The sequence below is a fragment of the Phalacrocorax carbo genome, chromosome 21 (genome assembly GCF_963921805.1).
Source record: "Phalacrocorax carbo chromosome 21, bPhaCar2.1, whole genome shotgun sequence".
Taxonomy (NCBI): Eukaryota; Metazoa; Chordata; class Aves; order Suliformes; family Phalacrocoracidae; genus Phalacrocorax; species Phalacrocorax carbo.
The window spans coordinates 7,729,907-7,744,381 of record NC_087533.1 but is presented as its reverse complement, the minus strand read 5'-3'; the positions used below and the strand labels follow the sequence as shown (position 1 = coordinate 7,744,381).

The window sequence follows — 14,475 nt, the reverse complement described above, 5'->3', positions numbered from 1 at the left end:
CTCTGACCTTTTGGGCCCCTTGTCTACCTGCACAAGAGGAGGCTGGCACATTCAGCTGGGCATTCTGGAGCAGCCTGTGGGTGCTGTTTGTTCGGTGCTGATGTGCTGGACCAGAGCGGCACTGCCCTTCAGCAGAACCACTGTAAGGTCCTGGGAGGCTCTGGTGGTGAAGGAGCCAGCAAACTCCACACTGTTTGCTTTTACCTGCAGGCCCAGGAGCTGGGAGAAGAGGAAAAAGACCAAAGCAAAGCCAGTATAGAGGAAGAGCAGAGCAAAAGAACAAAAGCTGCTGAGAGGTATGGTACAAACAGAGTAACAAAGGAGGCGTAGACAGCTCTAGCCCCGGATGACTTTCCTGTTTGTCCGCCCCTGCTCTGCTCTGGTCACTGTAACCTCTACAGGCGTCCCCTGTAGAGCACCCCAAGGTGCTGCGGCTTCTCGCAGGGTCGTTCCCACTAATCCTCTCACTTCTCCTGCCACCTCCTTAGTACCGTCTGGGCAGATGTCAGCTTTGGTTCAGCTTCTGGCTGGGTAGGCAGCAAAACTGCCTGCCTTTCTTTTCCCTCAGTCTGCCCCAGATGCGGAGCTGGCTTCTGTTTCCCTTACAGCTCTCTGACTTTCCTCTAAGGCTCTTAAAGTCACGCTCTTGCCAAGATGGTCTGAACCTGGTAACGTTGTGTGGTGTGCTCGGTGGCGTTTAACCACTTAGCCACTGGCCATCGCCCGATGACAGACCTTCCTGGTTCTGAGGCAGCCTCCAGTCTCGGTCAGCGCTGGGCCGGCAGGCTGCAGCCCTTCACTGGGCAGAGCCTGGAGCTGAAGGCTCCCGCGGCCAGCCTGGTGCCTGTTACTGGTGGCAGGGGAGTCCCGCTGCAATGTGAACGGTTCCCTTCCGCTTCCTTCCATAGAGGTGGCCTAGAGCAAGTCACTGCTTGACCAGGTGTAAGCGTGAAGCTATTTTCTCTCCTGGTATGTGGACAACTTGCTCGAGTGCACCAGGTGTTACCCCAAGAGCAATGCTGGTTTCCAAACCCTTGGTTACTGTGAGGACTAGACTGTCTAGGGGAGCTATTTTCAGTCTGTTTGTGGCAACTCGTTTAAAACAGTTGAAATACTGTGCTGAGCAGTGAGCCCCGCGCTCTCTCGAGCCCCTTCCTCACTCTCTGAGAGCTGCAGTACGTAGCGCTTAGAGATGAATCGTGTCAAAACTCTCAGCCTCCACACAGAGTTACATTTACTCTGGGGCACTGGGAACCAAGAAGCTGTTGCCTGTGCCAGGGAAACTCGTGAACAGGAGACGCTGCAGTCCATCCTAATGACTGGCTGCATGCACTTGGGATTTGCAGCCTTGTTTTCAGAGGAGCTGTTCATGTGAAGGTCCCTGAAAATGTGTTCTGCCTGCAGGAATTGTCTCCTTATCACTTGGTACCTGCTTCCCAGCTGTGCATCCTCTCCTCCTCTCTGCCTGTAAAGCTAGCTCGTGCTTGCCTTGTCTCTCTTCTCTGTACCTTCAAGATGAAGTAGGGCTGTAGATGTAAACATGCCTGCCAATACTTCCGTCAGTGACTTGGACAACAGCGAGAGTATTGCTGATAGGGCTGACGTATCTTGGGGAAGTTCTCCAAGGACTTGGAAAGAGAGGGGGGTAACCCAGGGAGGGGGTTCGGTGTTTTGAGGCTGACACCCACTAACTCCTCAGCTGCCTGTTAGCCTGGCAGGGCCTGAGGTGGCGGCCACGGTTTGGAGCTTGGCCGTGCCTTTGGCAGCGCCACGTTGGACAAACAGGTCCCGTTGGCAGGCATGGCTTGGTGTCCATCTACATCAGCTGCGCGTCCCGTCTTTCCTCTGTCTTGTGTAGCTGCAGCAGCCACGAGAATCTGATCTCTGTTAATCCGGTCTTCTGTTACCTTTTTTTCTTGTGCTGCAAAGTGAGAGGGATCAAAGTGCTTGCGAAATGTCAGAAGAGAAGTGTTTTGCTTTAGAAAATCCCGATCAGGAGGCAGCTGTGGCCCAGGAGCCGGAGGAGGGATCGCCGGATAGCCTAATCAATCCGGAGGAGCTTGCTGCCCCGCAGAAATCGTAAGGGCTTCAGTTAAGTCCCCGGTGATGTAAGCATAGCAGCTTTTGTCCTTTTGTTCCCCTTGGTGGTGTTTGAAGTTAGCGTGTGAAGTCAGCACACTAGGAGACGCGGTTTGGTGGGCACCGCAGAGCTCGAACGTCTCCATATGCAAAGCCAAGCAGCTGTGTCGCTGGCAAGAGTGCCAAGTGAGCAGTCTGTACCGCGGAGGGTGAGAACAGCAGCTCGGCCCTTGGGGTCTGTGGTGCAGGGCTCCGTGGTACAGAGAAAGAGCCGCTTGCTTTGTACTTGGAAAAGCCTCCTTTCTACCAGTGTCGCTAACGAGGCTGCAAGCATTCGCCCTCCTTTGATAAACGCGCTCACACAGGCTCCTGAGTTCCCCTGCTGAGATCGGGGGGGACGACAACAAAACCCAGCCAATCACCCCTCTTCTACAGTCTCTGGGAACATCGGTTGCTTTGAGATAATAAGGCCAGAGCGCAGGATGGCAGAGCTCAGGTTCCCTGCAAAAGCCATTGGTCTGTTGCGGTACTAAATTGGTGGTCTTTGCAGATACGTACCCGCAGTTCCACTGCGAGAGATCTCAGTAGAAGCGATTGTGCTGACTTTGCGTTCTGTGTCAAATGAGAGATCAGCAGATGCAACTGGAAAAAATAGGCAGTGTGTCTCCCAGGACAAAGTGGTCGAGAAGCGCTCTTTGATGCCGAGACCAGCGCAGCATCTCCCTTTTTCTATTAGGAATTGTGTGGAGTTGTGTAACTGTGCGTGTGTTGGCTGGATGCCTTTTGAAGCAAGAACTGGGGCAAAAGGAAGTACGTGATTAAAAAGGTGGAAGTGGCAGAATTGCTTTGCAGAGCAGCCTGGTAAAGGACACCTTCTGTGGGCATCTCTGCAGCTGGGCCTAGAGCACGTAGCGTTACGGGGGGAGCACTAGTGAAGCGGCATTTTCCCAGAATCCGATGGCTCTTTCCTCTGTCTTGTTCTTTTTACTAATGGCTGCATAGGTGACTTTTCCCCTTTTGACTCAAAGCTATGTTACTGTGGCTGTTATTTCCCAGATTCCTGGCAAAACAGAAGCCCTTCTGCCTTATGCTCGCGGTCTCAGAGCATGATGAGACCTTGCTGCTCCGGCTTTCACTAGCAAAGAATAAAAAGTCTTTCCCTAGACTAATCTTCATTTTCCCCTCCTTCCCCTTCAGCCTCTCTCAGACCTTACAATTTTGCTGCTCCGTCTGAAAAAAACTTAATTAGAAACAGATTGGGTTTGAATTTTTGGAGCACTTAGGGTTTTCTGTTGCCTAGAGCTGGCAAACTCCCAGCGCACTTTAGATTGCAATTGCAGAAAAATATCTGGTCCGTCAGAAGCGCGCTGCCAGTCCCTGGGCTGAAACCGGTACTGGTTGCATCTGCTTTTGTGCCTGGCAGCCCTAGCCAGCGTTTCCTAGCTGCTAGACCCTTCGTGAAGTGAGACCGTGTTGCCCCTGCGAGGTGAGCTCTAGCGGGCCAAAATACGGGCTGTTCCGGACCCGAACGCCGCTGGGGCAGCGTTTAATAATTTGTCAGTTTCTCTGGGAGTCAACGAGAGGGCCCACCAGCAGCGCGTGGGGGCATCCCCGAGCTGCTACCTGAGAAAACGTGCTGCTCAAAAGCTTGAGCATGTGCTGCGTGTTCCCCAACAGCCTTGTAGAGTGCTTTCCTGTAGCAAGCTTGCCTTCTGCCTCTGCGCCCCCCAGCCGTCTACGCTGCGGTGGCTGCAGTCCCATGGGGATTCTGCACGTCCGTCCCCTGTGCTGACAGCGAAGCTTCTAGAATAGGTGGCTCTGAGGCTTTTGGTTTGGAGTTCACACCGTTTGGCGGGGTGTTGCTGTTCTTTCATGTTATTCAGTTTTCTGTCACCCTTTTGCCAAAGGAGCTTTCTCTTTTTGGTAGGCAACCTGAGAAGGAGATCAAACACGAGCAGTCCTTGAACGAGCCTAGTGAAGAATCCCTGGAGGGAATAGCCAAGGAGCTGGAGCTGGAGCTCGAGCAAGAGAAAATGCATTTATTGCAAGCAAAAAAGGAGAAAATTCAGCAGTTCCAGGAGGAGATGAGGCAGCAGGAGCAGGAGGAAGCTCAGAAGCTTCATCAGCAAAAAGAGAAATCCCTCAGGTACGTTCCTCTTTTACTCCATCTTCCTGCTATTTCTCCTGTGAGCCTTTCCTAGCTGCAGTTTCATTGCTGGTGGCCACGGGCTTGTGCTGTTACAGGCCACCACCTTGAAAGTGGTGCTGCTTTGTGGAGTTGTGGGCAAAGGAGGCCAGAACAAGGCTTCTGGGGAGGAGGGGTACGGGTCTCTCTGCCTGGCAGGGACAATCCTGTGTGTGAGGGTCTGCACATCTTGAAATGAATAGTGGCCTGCTATCAGTGCTGTAAGTGCTTAAAGCAGATGTGTGGAGAGCACAGTGAGCCTCAGGAAAGCGCGTTCCAATACAGGCAAGAGAGTATCTTCCCATGTCTTGCAAGACGAGCTCTGGTTCAATACACATGCAGCTTTCCGAGCTCTGAACCTGCCTCTTATGGCTAACCTGGGAAAAGCTTCCAGTTCAGTGCGTGGAGCTTTACCACCTGGCAGATACTCAAATCCGGGGCTAAATGGTAGTAACAGGATGGGAAATTGGAGCATTAGAGGAGATGAGGTTACCCCAGAGGCGCACTGAAACTCTGGTGCTGTACGTTTTACAGAGGGACTTCCAAACAAGCCTTTAAGGAATAGGGCACGGATGTCTGTGCGAAACCCAGCCAGTGCACGAGGACCTAATAGCAATCCAGGGAGCAGAGCAGCGCTGGGAACTGTGTCCTCTCCCTGGGGGGATTGGTCTCTCAAGGCTTGTATTTCATTTCAGGTGGCCTTGATACCTATGTTCTTAGCACACTGAGCCGGCCAGAAACTGTATCTTGACACGACATGTCCCGGGAATGCTGTCTTGGGTGCAAAGGAAGATGCAGAAATTGCACCTGAAGGGAAAAATGTCTATGCAGTAATAAAGCAGTAGTAAAAAGGGTGTTACACAAAAATCTGCAGCTTACAGATGTACTAATGCATCCAGGTACCTTGGCCGGGAGCCTGCTTTCATTTGATAGGAGTTGATTTCATTTACCAGGGAAAAAAAACACCCAAGTGCCACCTATGATGATATAGTGCATTTTAAAAACGGAGCACAGAAGTTGGGTGCTCGGGGGCTGTGGCTCCGGAGCCAGCAGCCAGGTTCTGAAGGTGTGGAGGAGAATGAATGGCCTGGAGCCCTGGAAATGCATCACTCGGGCAGGCACAGCTAGCGGGAGCAGCAGCTGATCTATAGGTCTTGGGAGTGGTTTGAGGGTATTAAAGCCTCCTGAACTTCTCCTTTTTTTCTTTTGTTCTCTTTTTTTTCCCCCCGGTTGCTCATGTCTCAGGACTCTAAAAGAAAATTTGGCAAAGGTTTCTGAGGAGGAAGAGTTGCGTGTCAGAAAAGAAGAGACCGAGAGACTTGCAAAGCTGCGAGCCAAAATCACCTCGGAGACTGAGGCAGAGAAGGAGAAGTTAAGGTAAAAAGTGTTGCTGCCATCCCTGGGGACACAAACTCTGCGGTTTGGCAGGAAAGCATTTGCATGCCACCAGCAGCCGCTCGAAGCGGAGGTACTAGCCTGCCTGAGCCTCCCGTAGCCGGTACCCTGCCTCGGCAGGAAGTACGAGCGCTAGCTGTGATGCCCTACGTGCTGGGGAGCCGTCTGTTGGTAGAAGGTAAAGCCGACGGACCCTAACGTAGCAGCTCCGCTGCCTCAGAGCTGATCTGATTTTGGGAAATAAGCAGGTAGTACGGAAGTGTCCCGAGAGGGGTGTTGCTGTAGGGTTGGACCAGGCGCGACTCAGGGGCACGGAGGTGAAAGGAATGACGTCTACAAGGGTAGCTGCACTCGGCGGCGTGCCTTGGTTTGAGTGGCTGCCTCTGTGTAACGGCTCTTAAGGCCTGGTAAAACAACGGGGGAGGCAGAAAAGGCAGGCGCTGGAAAACTTACATTTGGCTATTTCTTTTTTACGTAGCTGACAGGTACGTCTCCACCTGCCTGCTTCGCTCTATATTGCCAAGGCCTTACTTGAGCCACTTGTGGATCTGCATGCCGTGGTTCTCAGTTTCTTGTGGCTTGCGTGTCCTCTCCTACAGCAGTGTCCGCTGTCAGCTCTGGCTCCCACGTGGGGCCCAGCAGTGAGGTACCAAATTCTAACTTGCTTTTGTCTCTGCTCTCGTTGCAAACCTACCAGGGCGGAGCAAGAGGTCGCGCTGCAGAAACTAAGAGAAGAGTGGGAATCCCTGCAGGTAATGGAGAAGGAGAGCCTGGAGAAGCAGCAGCAGCTTGTTTTGGAGGAAATGAAGCTGGAAATAGAGGAAGCTCAGCAGAAAGAGATGATCGGGCTGGAACAAGAGAAGGAGCAATTCCTGAGTGAGCTTAAGGAGAGATTAGACGGGGAAAAGAAGAAGGTGAGATGTTTATTGCCAGCTAGGGCCAGACCCGGGCTGTTCATGCTGACCTGGCTTGCCTTGCAATGCTGAAGTGTTGAGATGAAATAATGCCTGCACGTGATTTAATAATGCCTGCCTTAAACGTAAGGGAAAGATGTTAGGCGTGCTCTTAGAGGCACGGCTGAGGTGGGGAGGAGGTCTCCCCCAATACTTATTTCAGCGGTGATTAAAGTAGTATTTAAATGGCCACGTTGCATCTGAAGAAAAGACAGGCCACTGTGTGTCTTGGCCAAGCTAAAGCGAGCCATTTTATCAGATCAGAATACCCCTTTGGCTGCTGCTGTAGTCATCCAGAGAGTTTGAAGTTCTTGAACGGAGGCAGTCTGCAGGCCTTCCAGCACAGCATCCCTGAGATCTGTTGAGGAGGGAGGGAAAGCACACAGAGAGTAAAGGCACCTTGTGGTAATCCAGTTGGAGAGGGGTTTACCGTTGTGCTTTTTCGATGCTTCTGGATGGATGGGAATTGCGAATGCATCTTGCGCAGCACGTCCCCGCAAATAGAGCTTTCCCAGCAGTCTGTCTTGCGCATGTTCCCGTAGGCAGTAGAAGAGCTAGAGAAACAGTTTGCGACTGAGCTCCAGCAGCTGAAATCTGCAGCAGAAGAGAAGCATCGTAAGGTAAAAGATGGTGGCCTTAGAACGGAAATGTTTTTTTCCCACGCTGCCACCAAAGGTGGCCAGGGAGGGTGGCGTCATTTTTTTTCCACTTCCTAAACGTGGTTCTGGTCTAGCTCAGCATTTGGACACGCTCCAAGTAGGGGGTGGTGAGACTGCACACGCCGGTCTCCGGCGTGGTGCTTGCTGTCTGTAGGAGGGCACTAAATGGATCTTGTCAGAAGGGTGACAAGTCTCTGTGGGCGGCTTTCATGGCAGGTCATTTCCAGCCTGCAAACCCAGATAGCAGAGGCACAGAGGAGCGAGGAGGCTCGGCTGCGTGACGACTTGCAGAGAGCAGAGCGGAAAGTACAGCAAAAAGCGTATCAAGTAACGGAATACGAACACGAGGCAAGTACTCATCTTGGGTTGCTGAAGGTTCTTCACCCTCTCTCCTTGGATGCGTGGTGAGGTCGGAGAGGCCACATCCCTGCCTTAGGGGAAAGGACACCCCTGCAGCACCTCACCTCGCCAGGGTGCTTTGTACCACCCAGGCCACGGCCTGAGCCCACTTAGAAGGTACTCTGAACTTCATTCCCTCTGCTCATGTGAGAGGCTGATCTCTTGGGAGGCCACCGTAGCGCAGCGCTGTAGGTTGGGGAAATATCTTTCCATGTTCTCCCTGCAGCTCAGCGAGCTTATGAGAGAGAAACGCCATGAAGTGGAAAAAGACCATGAGAGGAAGATGGAGAGGATGAAAGAGGAGCACCAGGAGGTCCTCGCACGGCTTCGGGATCAGTATGAGGAGGAGGTACTGCTCGGGGAGAGCAGTGAATCTGGGAGGTGACTGCCGTGGCTCGCTCAGCTGGGCTGTACCTGGGCTGGCACGGCTGCTTGCCAGGCTTGCCTGTCTCAGCCGCTCCTAGAATTGGAAATCTCCTTTCTGCTAGGAGAACTGGGCATTGTTGCCGTGATCTAAAGTGAATTTCGGCTAGGGTTATAAGGATAAGCTGTCGAAATATCCTCTGTGCAGGCAACTTCCGCGTGTGTTCGTGGACCTCTGTACGAGAGAAGGTTGTTCACATTTTTGCAGGTGCCCGTTCTGGGAAGCCTTCTGCCTCCCATTTCAGACCCTACAGTCAGCAGTGTGTGACAAAACCTTGGTTTCATGGGTTGTTTCTTCTTCCCTGAGCCATTCCCTTAACAATGTGGTCCCTGTAAGCAGGAGGTGTTGATGTGCTGCACCTGGTGTTTACTCAGGAGCTGCTGTGTGGTAGGCTGCCTTTCCAGAGGATGCGCGTCCTGGGTGTTCACGTTGGCTTGCTGGAGAACCCTGTGCTTCGCTCAGATGCTGTTCTTATTTGTGTTTTGCAACAAACAGGAGAGAAAGCAAAGAGCGGAGCTCTTTGAAGGCCTGCGAAGTGAGATGGTGCGCCTCCGACAGCTTCACGAAGCGGAGGTGAAAGCTCTGCGGGCAGAGCTGGATGAGCGGCTTACGGCGTTGCAGCACAGGCACAGGGAGAAGGTGAGGAGGACGCTTTGCCTAGCAGTTTGCTGTGGCTTGGCTGCTTGGGGATGGCCGGTTTTCATTGTTCCTGCTGGTGGCAGAGCTTTGCCTGGTGAGTGGGGAACTTGTACCATTCTCTCTTTAACTCAGCATCTCTGTGCAGGAAAGAAAACTCCAGGAATCAGAGAACGAGCTTGAAATGCGCATGAAGAATGTCCAAGCCAGATCAGTGCAGCTCCTTAGCCAGGTGAGTCTGCCCTGTTGGGCTGGCAGAGGTTTCCCAGCCTGTGCTGCTCCTCTGGCCGCTTCCTCACTGGGGACTCTTCACAAGTGCTCAGCCAGGGATTTTGCTGCCATCCAAGTTACAGGTAAAGCTTCCATCACAAGGCAGAGCAGGGCTACGCCTTCCTCGTGGTATGGGCTCACGCTGATGTTTGCAGGGAAAGTCAGTGCTTTGGGAGGCAGCTGTAACATCATAAAAGCCTTTCAAGGCAGCATGTCCTGCTCAGCATAACTTCGGATTGTAGTCAGTCCCTTTCTGATTTCCCTCCTCTTTTGCCTGCTGCTGCGAAAAAGGAATGAGTGTTTCTGGATCTTGGGCAGAAGAGTGGGAGAGGGAAGCGTTCCAAACCCTCCTGTGGAGCTGGCAAAAATCACTGGCTGATGCTCTTGCCTGCCAGATCTCGAAGTCCGGGCCTGTGCCAAGGGCTGTGGATAACCTTGCTTCTGTCAGCCCTTCCTTTCCAAGCAGCACTGGAGTGAGGAAGTAAAAAGGTGGAGAGAAGCTGGAGGCAACGAGAGGCTTCACAAAAGCAAGATCCTGCAGAAATGGCCATGTGCCTTGAATCCTCTTGCCGCTGAGTAGGAAGGGGGGGTTCTTCCCACAGGAATGGAAATAGTTCCAGCTTCTCACTTGAAATCAAATAAAGCCAGGGGATCCTGAGTGCGTGCGTGAGGCAGGGAATAAAGCAAAACTGACGACCATTCTCAGGTGTTTTGAAATGGTCTGGAGACTCAGGCCCGGCCTCTGTACTTCACGCGCTGCTCAGCATCAGCAGTCACCTCGCTCTGACACCTACTTCCTCATCTGTACATAGGAGGAGTCTCTGAGAAAGAAAAGGCAGCAGCTGCTGGATGAAGACAGGCGGACTGAGCTAGAAAGAGATGTATGTATGTTTTAGCTCTGGTGAGGTGCTGCTTTTCTTCTGGGGGCGAGGGGAACGTGCTAGATTGTTGCTTCTAAATTTTGAGTCTTGAAAGTCCCTCCCTGCCTCAGCCTGGAGTGCCATCCTGCTGGGAGCGTGAATAGCTCTGAGCTGTTTCCCAAAGAGAGGACATAGTCCTGCCCTTCCAGGACTGGCACGTGGCGTTAGTGCATTTGTAGCTCTGGGACCTCCCGTGAACTGTGCGAGTAGCAAGCCTCTTGCATGTTGTGTGCCTTTCACGTTGGTTTGGGGAAATTAGTGCAAGGACTTTTTTGGTTTTCTTCTAGGAAGCTGCTTTAGCTTCTCAGCTCCGCCTAGAGGAGCATAGGAAGGAGCACGCCAGCCTCCTTGAGTCCATTCGGCAACTGCGCAGGTCTTTTGAAGAGCTGCAGGACCAGAAAGCTGAGCTGGAGGCCCAGGTGGACTTGTTGCAGACCCGAAGCCAGAGGCTGCAGAAACGCATCAGGTGTGCGCATTAGAAATTTTCTCTAATGCAAAAAAGCCACCCTATGCCCTAACAGAAATCCCTCTAACCTAACCTGGAGCTCTCCCTTACCTCTGAGCCTCCTGTGTGTTGGGCCATATTCCTTCAGAATCCAAATGGTGGTTTTACCACATGTCGAGGGCTTGGAGGTCCTGGGGTCTGTTTCCAGAGCTACTAATACCTCGCTGTGCAAATCTGTCCCTTTGCCTCCGCTTCTCAGGCTAATCTGTTTGTCCTCTCCACATCTGTCATGTGAGATTAACAAGATGCTTTGAGAGGGGCATTGAAATGCAAGGAAAAGATTTTTCCTAAGGTAGCTGAGCTTCTGGGTAAGGGTGTGAAGCCGTGGTTCCCTGCCCAGCCAGGCGTTACACTTCACACCGCAGACGTGATACCAGTGGTGTCTTGCACGCCTGTGGCCCTTTCCCTCCTGGACACTGGAGGTCACTTTGGACACCGCTGCAGATGATAGAGTATGGGTCTAATCAAGTGCCGCCACTGTTGCCTTTTCTTGGGGCAGTGAGTTGGAGGCAGCTGTCAGGAGCAAACAGGAGACTTTGAAAGACCTGGAGGCAGAAGAAAGTGTGGAGTCTCCGAGAAGGAAAGCTGAGCTCCATGTTGAAGACCTGAGAGAAACTATTCAAGCTGTGAGTAAAGCCCACAGTAAAGGTGTTTGCCTTCTGAGATCTGAGGCTGTAACTCCCTTGAAAATCCTGGCTTTTGTTCCTTCTGCGTGAACGTGTTTGAGAAGCGGCGGTGCATTTTCCTTTGCCAGGGGACATCAGTATGTCCGGTAGCATTTTTTGGCTTCTGTCTGTTATTGCTGGGGGGGAAAGGAGTGTTGGATACCTGAGTGCCCTTGGAGGCAAAAGCAGGGCTTGAGTCAGGGAGAGAGATGTCCTGGTTGCTTTTTAAAATTCCCGTAAAGAACATCCCTGGCACTGGTCTTGGATGTGGGCAATACACCGCGGCGGTGCCATTCCGGGTTTTTGCTCCTGATTGGATGCGTGTGGGATACTGGGGTTCTGCTCCCCGTACGTATTTCTTAGGTGTTGAAATGTTTGAACTCCTCAGCACTCGTCCAGAGAGCCGGCTTCCCCACCCTCTCCAAGCCACGAGGACAGCGACTTCCAGTTCGATCAGTGAGTATCCGTATGCCAGCTGCTTCTGGAAGCTGGTTTTGCTTTGGTTTTACAAGCTAATGGTTTTTGCTGGGGTTACGCGCATTGCGCTGCCGGTGCGCGTCTGGGGAGGGTGCTGCGCGAGGCTTGCGGGATGGCACAGCCAGGAGCACGCCTCTCTCTTTTGCGTAGTGTCAGGAGCTACATCTCTGCAGAAGGGATCTCCATCAGGAATGCCAAGGAGTTCCTGGTGCGCCAGACCCGCTCCATGAGGAAGAGGCACACGGCGCTGAAAGCTGCGAAGCAGCAGTGGCGCCAAGATATGCGGAAAGCACAGGAGGTGGTGCAGGATCCTGACAGCTCCCAGCTCCTGGAGGGTGTGCGCAAGAACCTGGAAGAGGTGAGTCGCTGGACACTGCCGGCGCTCAGATGTCGGGCATCGCGGCCGCGCCAATGAATCCACAGCCCTGGGATCGGTTCCTGGCTCTGCGGGTGCAGTGACAGGCGGCAGCTGTGGGTGTTCGGTCCGCCCAGAAATCAGATCGCGCGTGCCTTTTGATGTCAGATGTGCGGCATTTGTCCCTGCTTGTGTCTTCCTCATCGTAACACAAGGGTTAGGGTCCTTCCCCTCCCAGGCCTTAGATTTTTCAGGAGGGTGAAGAGGGCTGTTCAGGAACACAGCGCAAGTGCAGTGCCTGAGGAACGGGCGTAATGAGAACCGAGCTTAGGCTTTGGATCGCATGTTACCGTGCATCAGATGAGTGGCCGAGGGCGCGCGGGTGTGCAGGCATAGCCCACAGCTAACGGAGCGTTGCATGGCCGAACAGTTTCGGTTCTGTTCCGCTGTGCGTGTGTTGGGCTAGGAAGGCTGCACGGAGCAGGCGCTGCAGTGCAGCCGGTGCTCAGCAGCTTGCTAGGTTCCAGGGGCTTGGTCACTAGTTGGAGCTCTTGGGGCCTAGAAAATGGGGAAAGCATTTGGTAGGGAAAGAAGGATTCCCGCGTCCTGCAGATAATGCAAGTCACCATGACCACTAATGTAGATGATTTCCGGCCATTCCCGTTGAATTTTCCTCCTTGGCTTGGCTGTTGATCCGCTGCAGGAAGCAAAGCAGTTGGACAAGATGAAGTCGGCTATGCGGAAAGGGCAGGTGCTGCTGAAGAAGAAAGAAGAGAAACTAAGCCAGCTGGAGTCCTCGCTGCTGGAAGAGGTAACCACCAGCATCACCGTTGCTTGGGCGTGCCCAGCTGCGCTCCCACCCAGCCCAGAGCTCCTGGCTCCTCCCCTAGGCTGGCGCCTCTGCAGGGCTTTGGGTCCCTGTGAGGGCTGCGTAGCTGGGGCCAGACACTGGCGTTTGCCAGCGGGGCTGCATTTTAGAAACATATTCTGAGCGCAGAATGGCGGGTCTGTCTGAGAATGGTAGGTGAGAGAAGGCTAGTCTCCAAGGTGGAGGGAACGACAACCTTACTTGAACTCTGAGCCCCGGGATTCAGTACGTCTGCAGGCAACAGGACAGATGTGGGCTGGGGTTTGGGATGGAGGCTTCCTTCCGCGGTGGCAGCTTGCTGCGTGCACTGGCTCGTGGGAAGCTTGTTTCTCACAAGGGTGGAAACAAATTCTCTGTCAATGCCGATATGCTGAAGTATCCTACCACGTAAACTAAAACATCACAACGGAATGTTAGATGTCTTATTAACTGTCTATGTCTTGGTCAAGATGGCGAATATTCTGCCTCCCCTCTGCTGATGACATCTGGACTCACTGTTAAGTGCGTGGCTGCAGGGCAGATACAGAAAGCAGCCTGGAAAAGCTGCGTGATTTGAGCTTAGAGAAAACAAGGGCAGGTCACCTCATGTGAGCTAGGATCGAGTCTGCTTTCCTGACCAAGGCAAGCCTTGGAATCTGTTCAGCTCTGCCTGGGACCACGTGGCCTTAGGCAGAGCAGCAGCAGATGCAAGAGCACAAGACCGTTGATGGTCAAGCACTTGTCCTTGGTGCAAAGACAGAACCCAGCCCACGCGAGAGCCTTGAGGCTTCGTTAAAGCACAGACTACTTTGACTTCTGCCTAGAAGGGCCCATTCACGTGGCTGTCAGATCTGGCCTCCGGTGACGGCCTGTGCTTCTTCCAGGGAGCGAGCAGTCTCTTGACTTGCAGATTTTGCTGTCGGGGACTGGAGATGAGTCTGCCTTTGCTTGCCCTATGCCTGTCTGCGCAGTCCAGCCCATGCAGACTAGCTGTAGGCAGTATTCCAGTGGCTTTTATGTTTCAGGGACAGAACAGCAGGTGTTGTTGGCATTGTTTTCCTTCTTTTAACCAGCTTTCAGATGAAGATACGCTGAAGAGTGCTGCATGCAAGAAGATGGTGACTTTTGATCTCAGCAACTCTGAGGACACAAACAGCACATCCAGCATAAATCTACATGCGCCTAAATGTGAGTGCCTGACTGGCTGGATACACTGCGCCCAACTTGTAATGCTGTAGGCCTCGTTCTGGCTTTCCCTCTGGCCCCTCTGAGACAACCTTCTGTTGTCTCACTTGTGCTCATTAGTGTCTAAGGCGGGCCTGCTAGCCGCGACCGGGGCTGCTCTGTGTATAACGTTGTGTTTGAAAAACTTATTTCCTGCCAGTAGTGGCAGACGAGAGGATGGAATCTGTGCACACTTGCCTTTTAAGTCTCTTCCTTTCTTTTTAGAGTGGATTATAAAATCTGGCTTCAGCTCTTCCCTCTGCTCTTGCAGAACTGCATTGCCCTTCTGCAGGTGTCCGGGCTTCCTCTTCCTCGCACCCCTGGCAGGAGAGGCTGCCGCAGTTCCCTCTGTCTGCTGCTTGTGCTGTGTTGTTTGCCTTCAGCTGCCTGTAACTGGAGTTGTGCAGGTGGGAAGAAAGGCTCCCCATGAACAGCCAGGAAGGCAGGAGGGCTGCGCTGCTTGCAGAAGGGCTGGCAAGGCT

At 53.0% G+C, this 14,475-nt stretch overlaps 1 protein-coding gene across 7 annotated transcripts in view; it reads left to right on the top strand.

Moving 5' to 3' along the window:
* CEP164 (centrosomal protein 164) overlaps positions 1–14,475 on the top strand; it is a 48,587-nt gene that overhangs the window by 20,768 nt on the left and 13,344 nt on the right. For 5 of the 7 annotated variants that reach the window (XM_064470717.1, XM_064470722.1, XM_064470718.1 and 2 more), the window contains 17 exons: positions 211–296; positions 1,930–2,079; positions 4,007–4,225; positions 5,510–5,641; positions 6,357–6,573; positions 7,155–7,232; positions 7,488–7,619; positions 7,897–8,019; positions 8,590–8,733; positions 8,879–8,962; positions 9,813–9,881; positions 10,208–10,386; positions 10,925–11,051; positions 11,479–11,546; positions 11,718–11,925; positions 12,626–12,733; positions 13,843–13,957. In XM_064470717.1, coding sequence (XP_064326787.1) covers positions 211–296; positions 1,930–2,079; positions 4,007–4,225; positions 5,510–5,641; positions 6,357–6,573; positions 7,155–7,232; positions 7,488–7,619; positions 7,897–8,019; positions 8,590–8,733; positions 8,879–8,962; positions 9,813–9,881; positions 10,208–10,386; positions 10,925–11,051; positions 11,479–11,546; positions 11,718–11,925; positions 12,626–12,733; positions 13,843–13,957 — 2,239 coding nt within the window. The remainder of the gene's footprint in view (positions 1–210; positions 297–1,929; positions 2,080–4,006; positions 4,226–5,509; positions 5,642–6,356; positions 6,574–7,154; positions 7,233–7,487; positions 7,620–7,896; positions 8,020–8,589; positions 8,734–8,878; positions 8,963–9,812; positions 9,882–10,207; positions 10,387–10,924; positions 11,052–11,478; positions 11,547–11,717; positions 11,926–12,625; positions 12,734–13,842; positions 13,958–14,475) is intronic. The other 2 variants (XM_064470721.1, XM_064470719.1) reach the window with 1 other exon arrangement.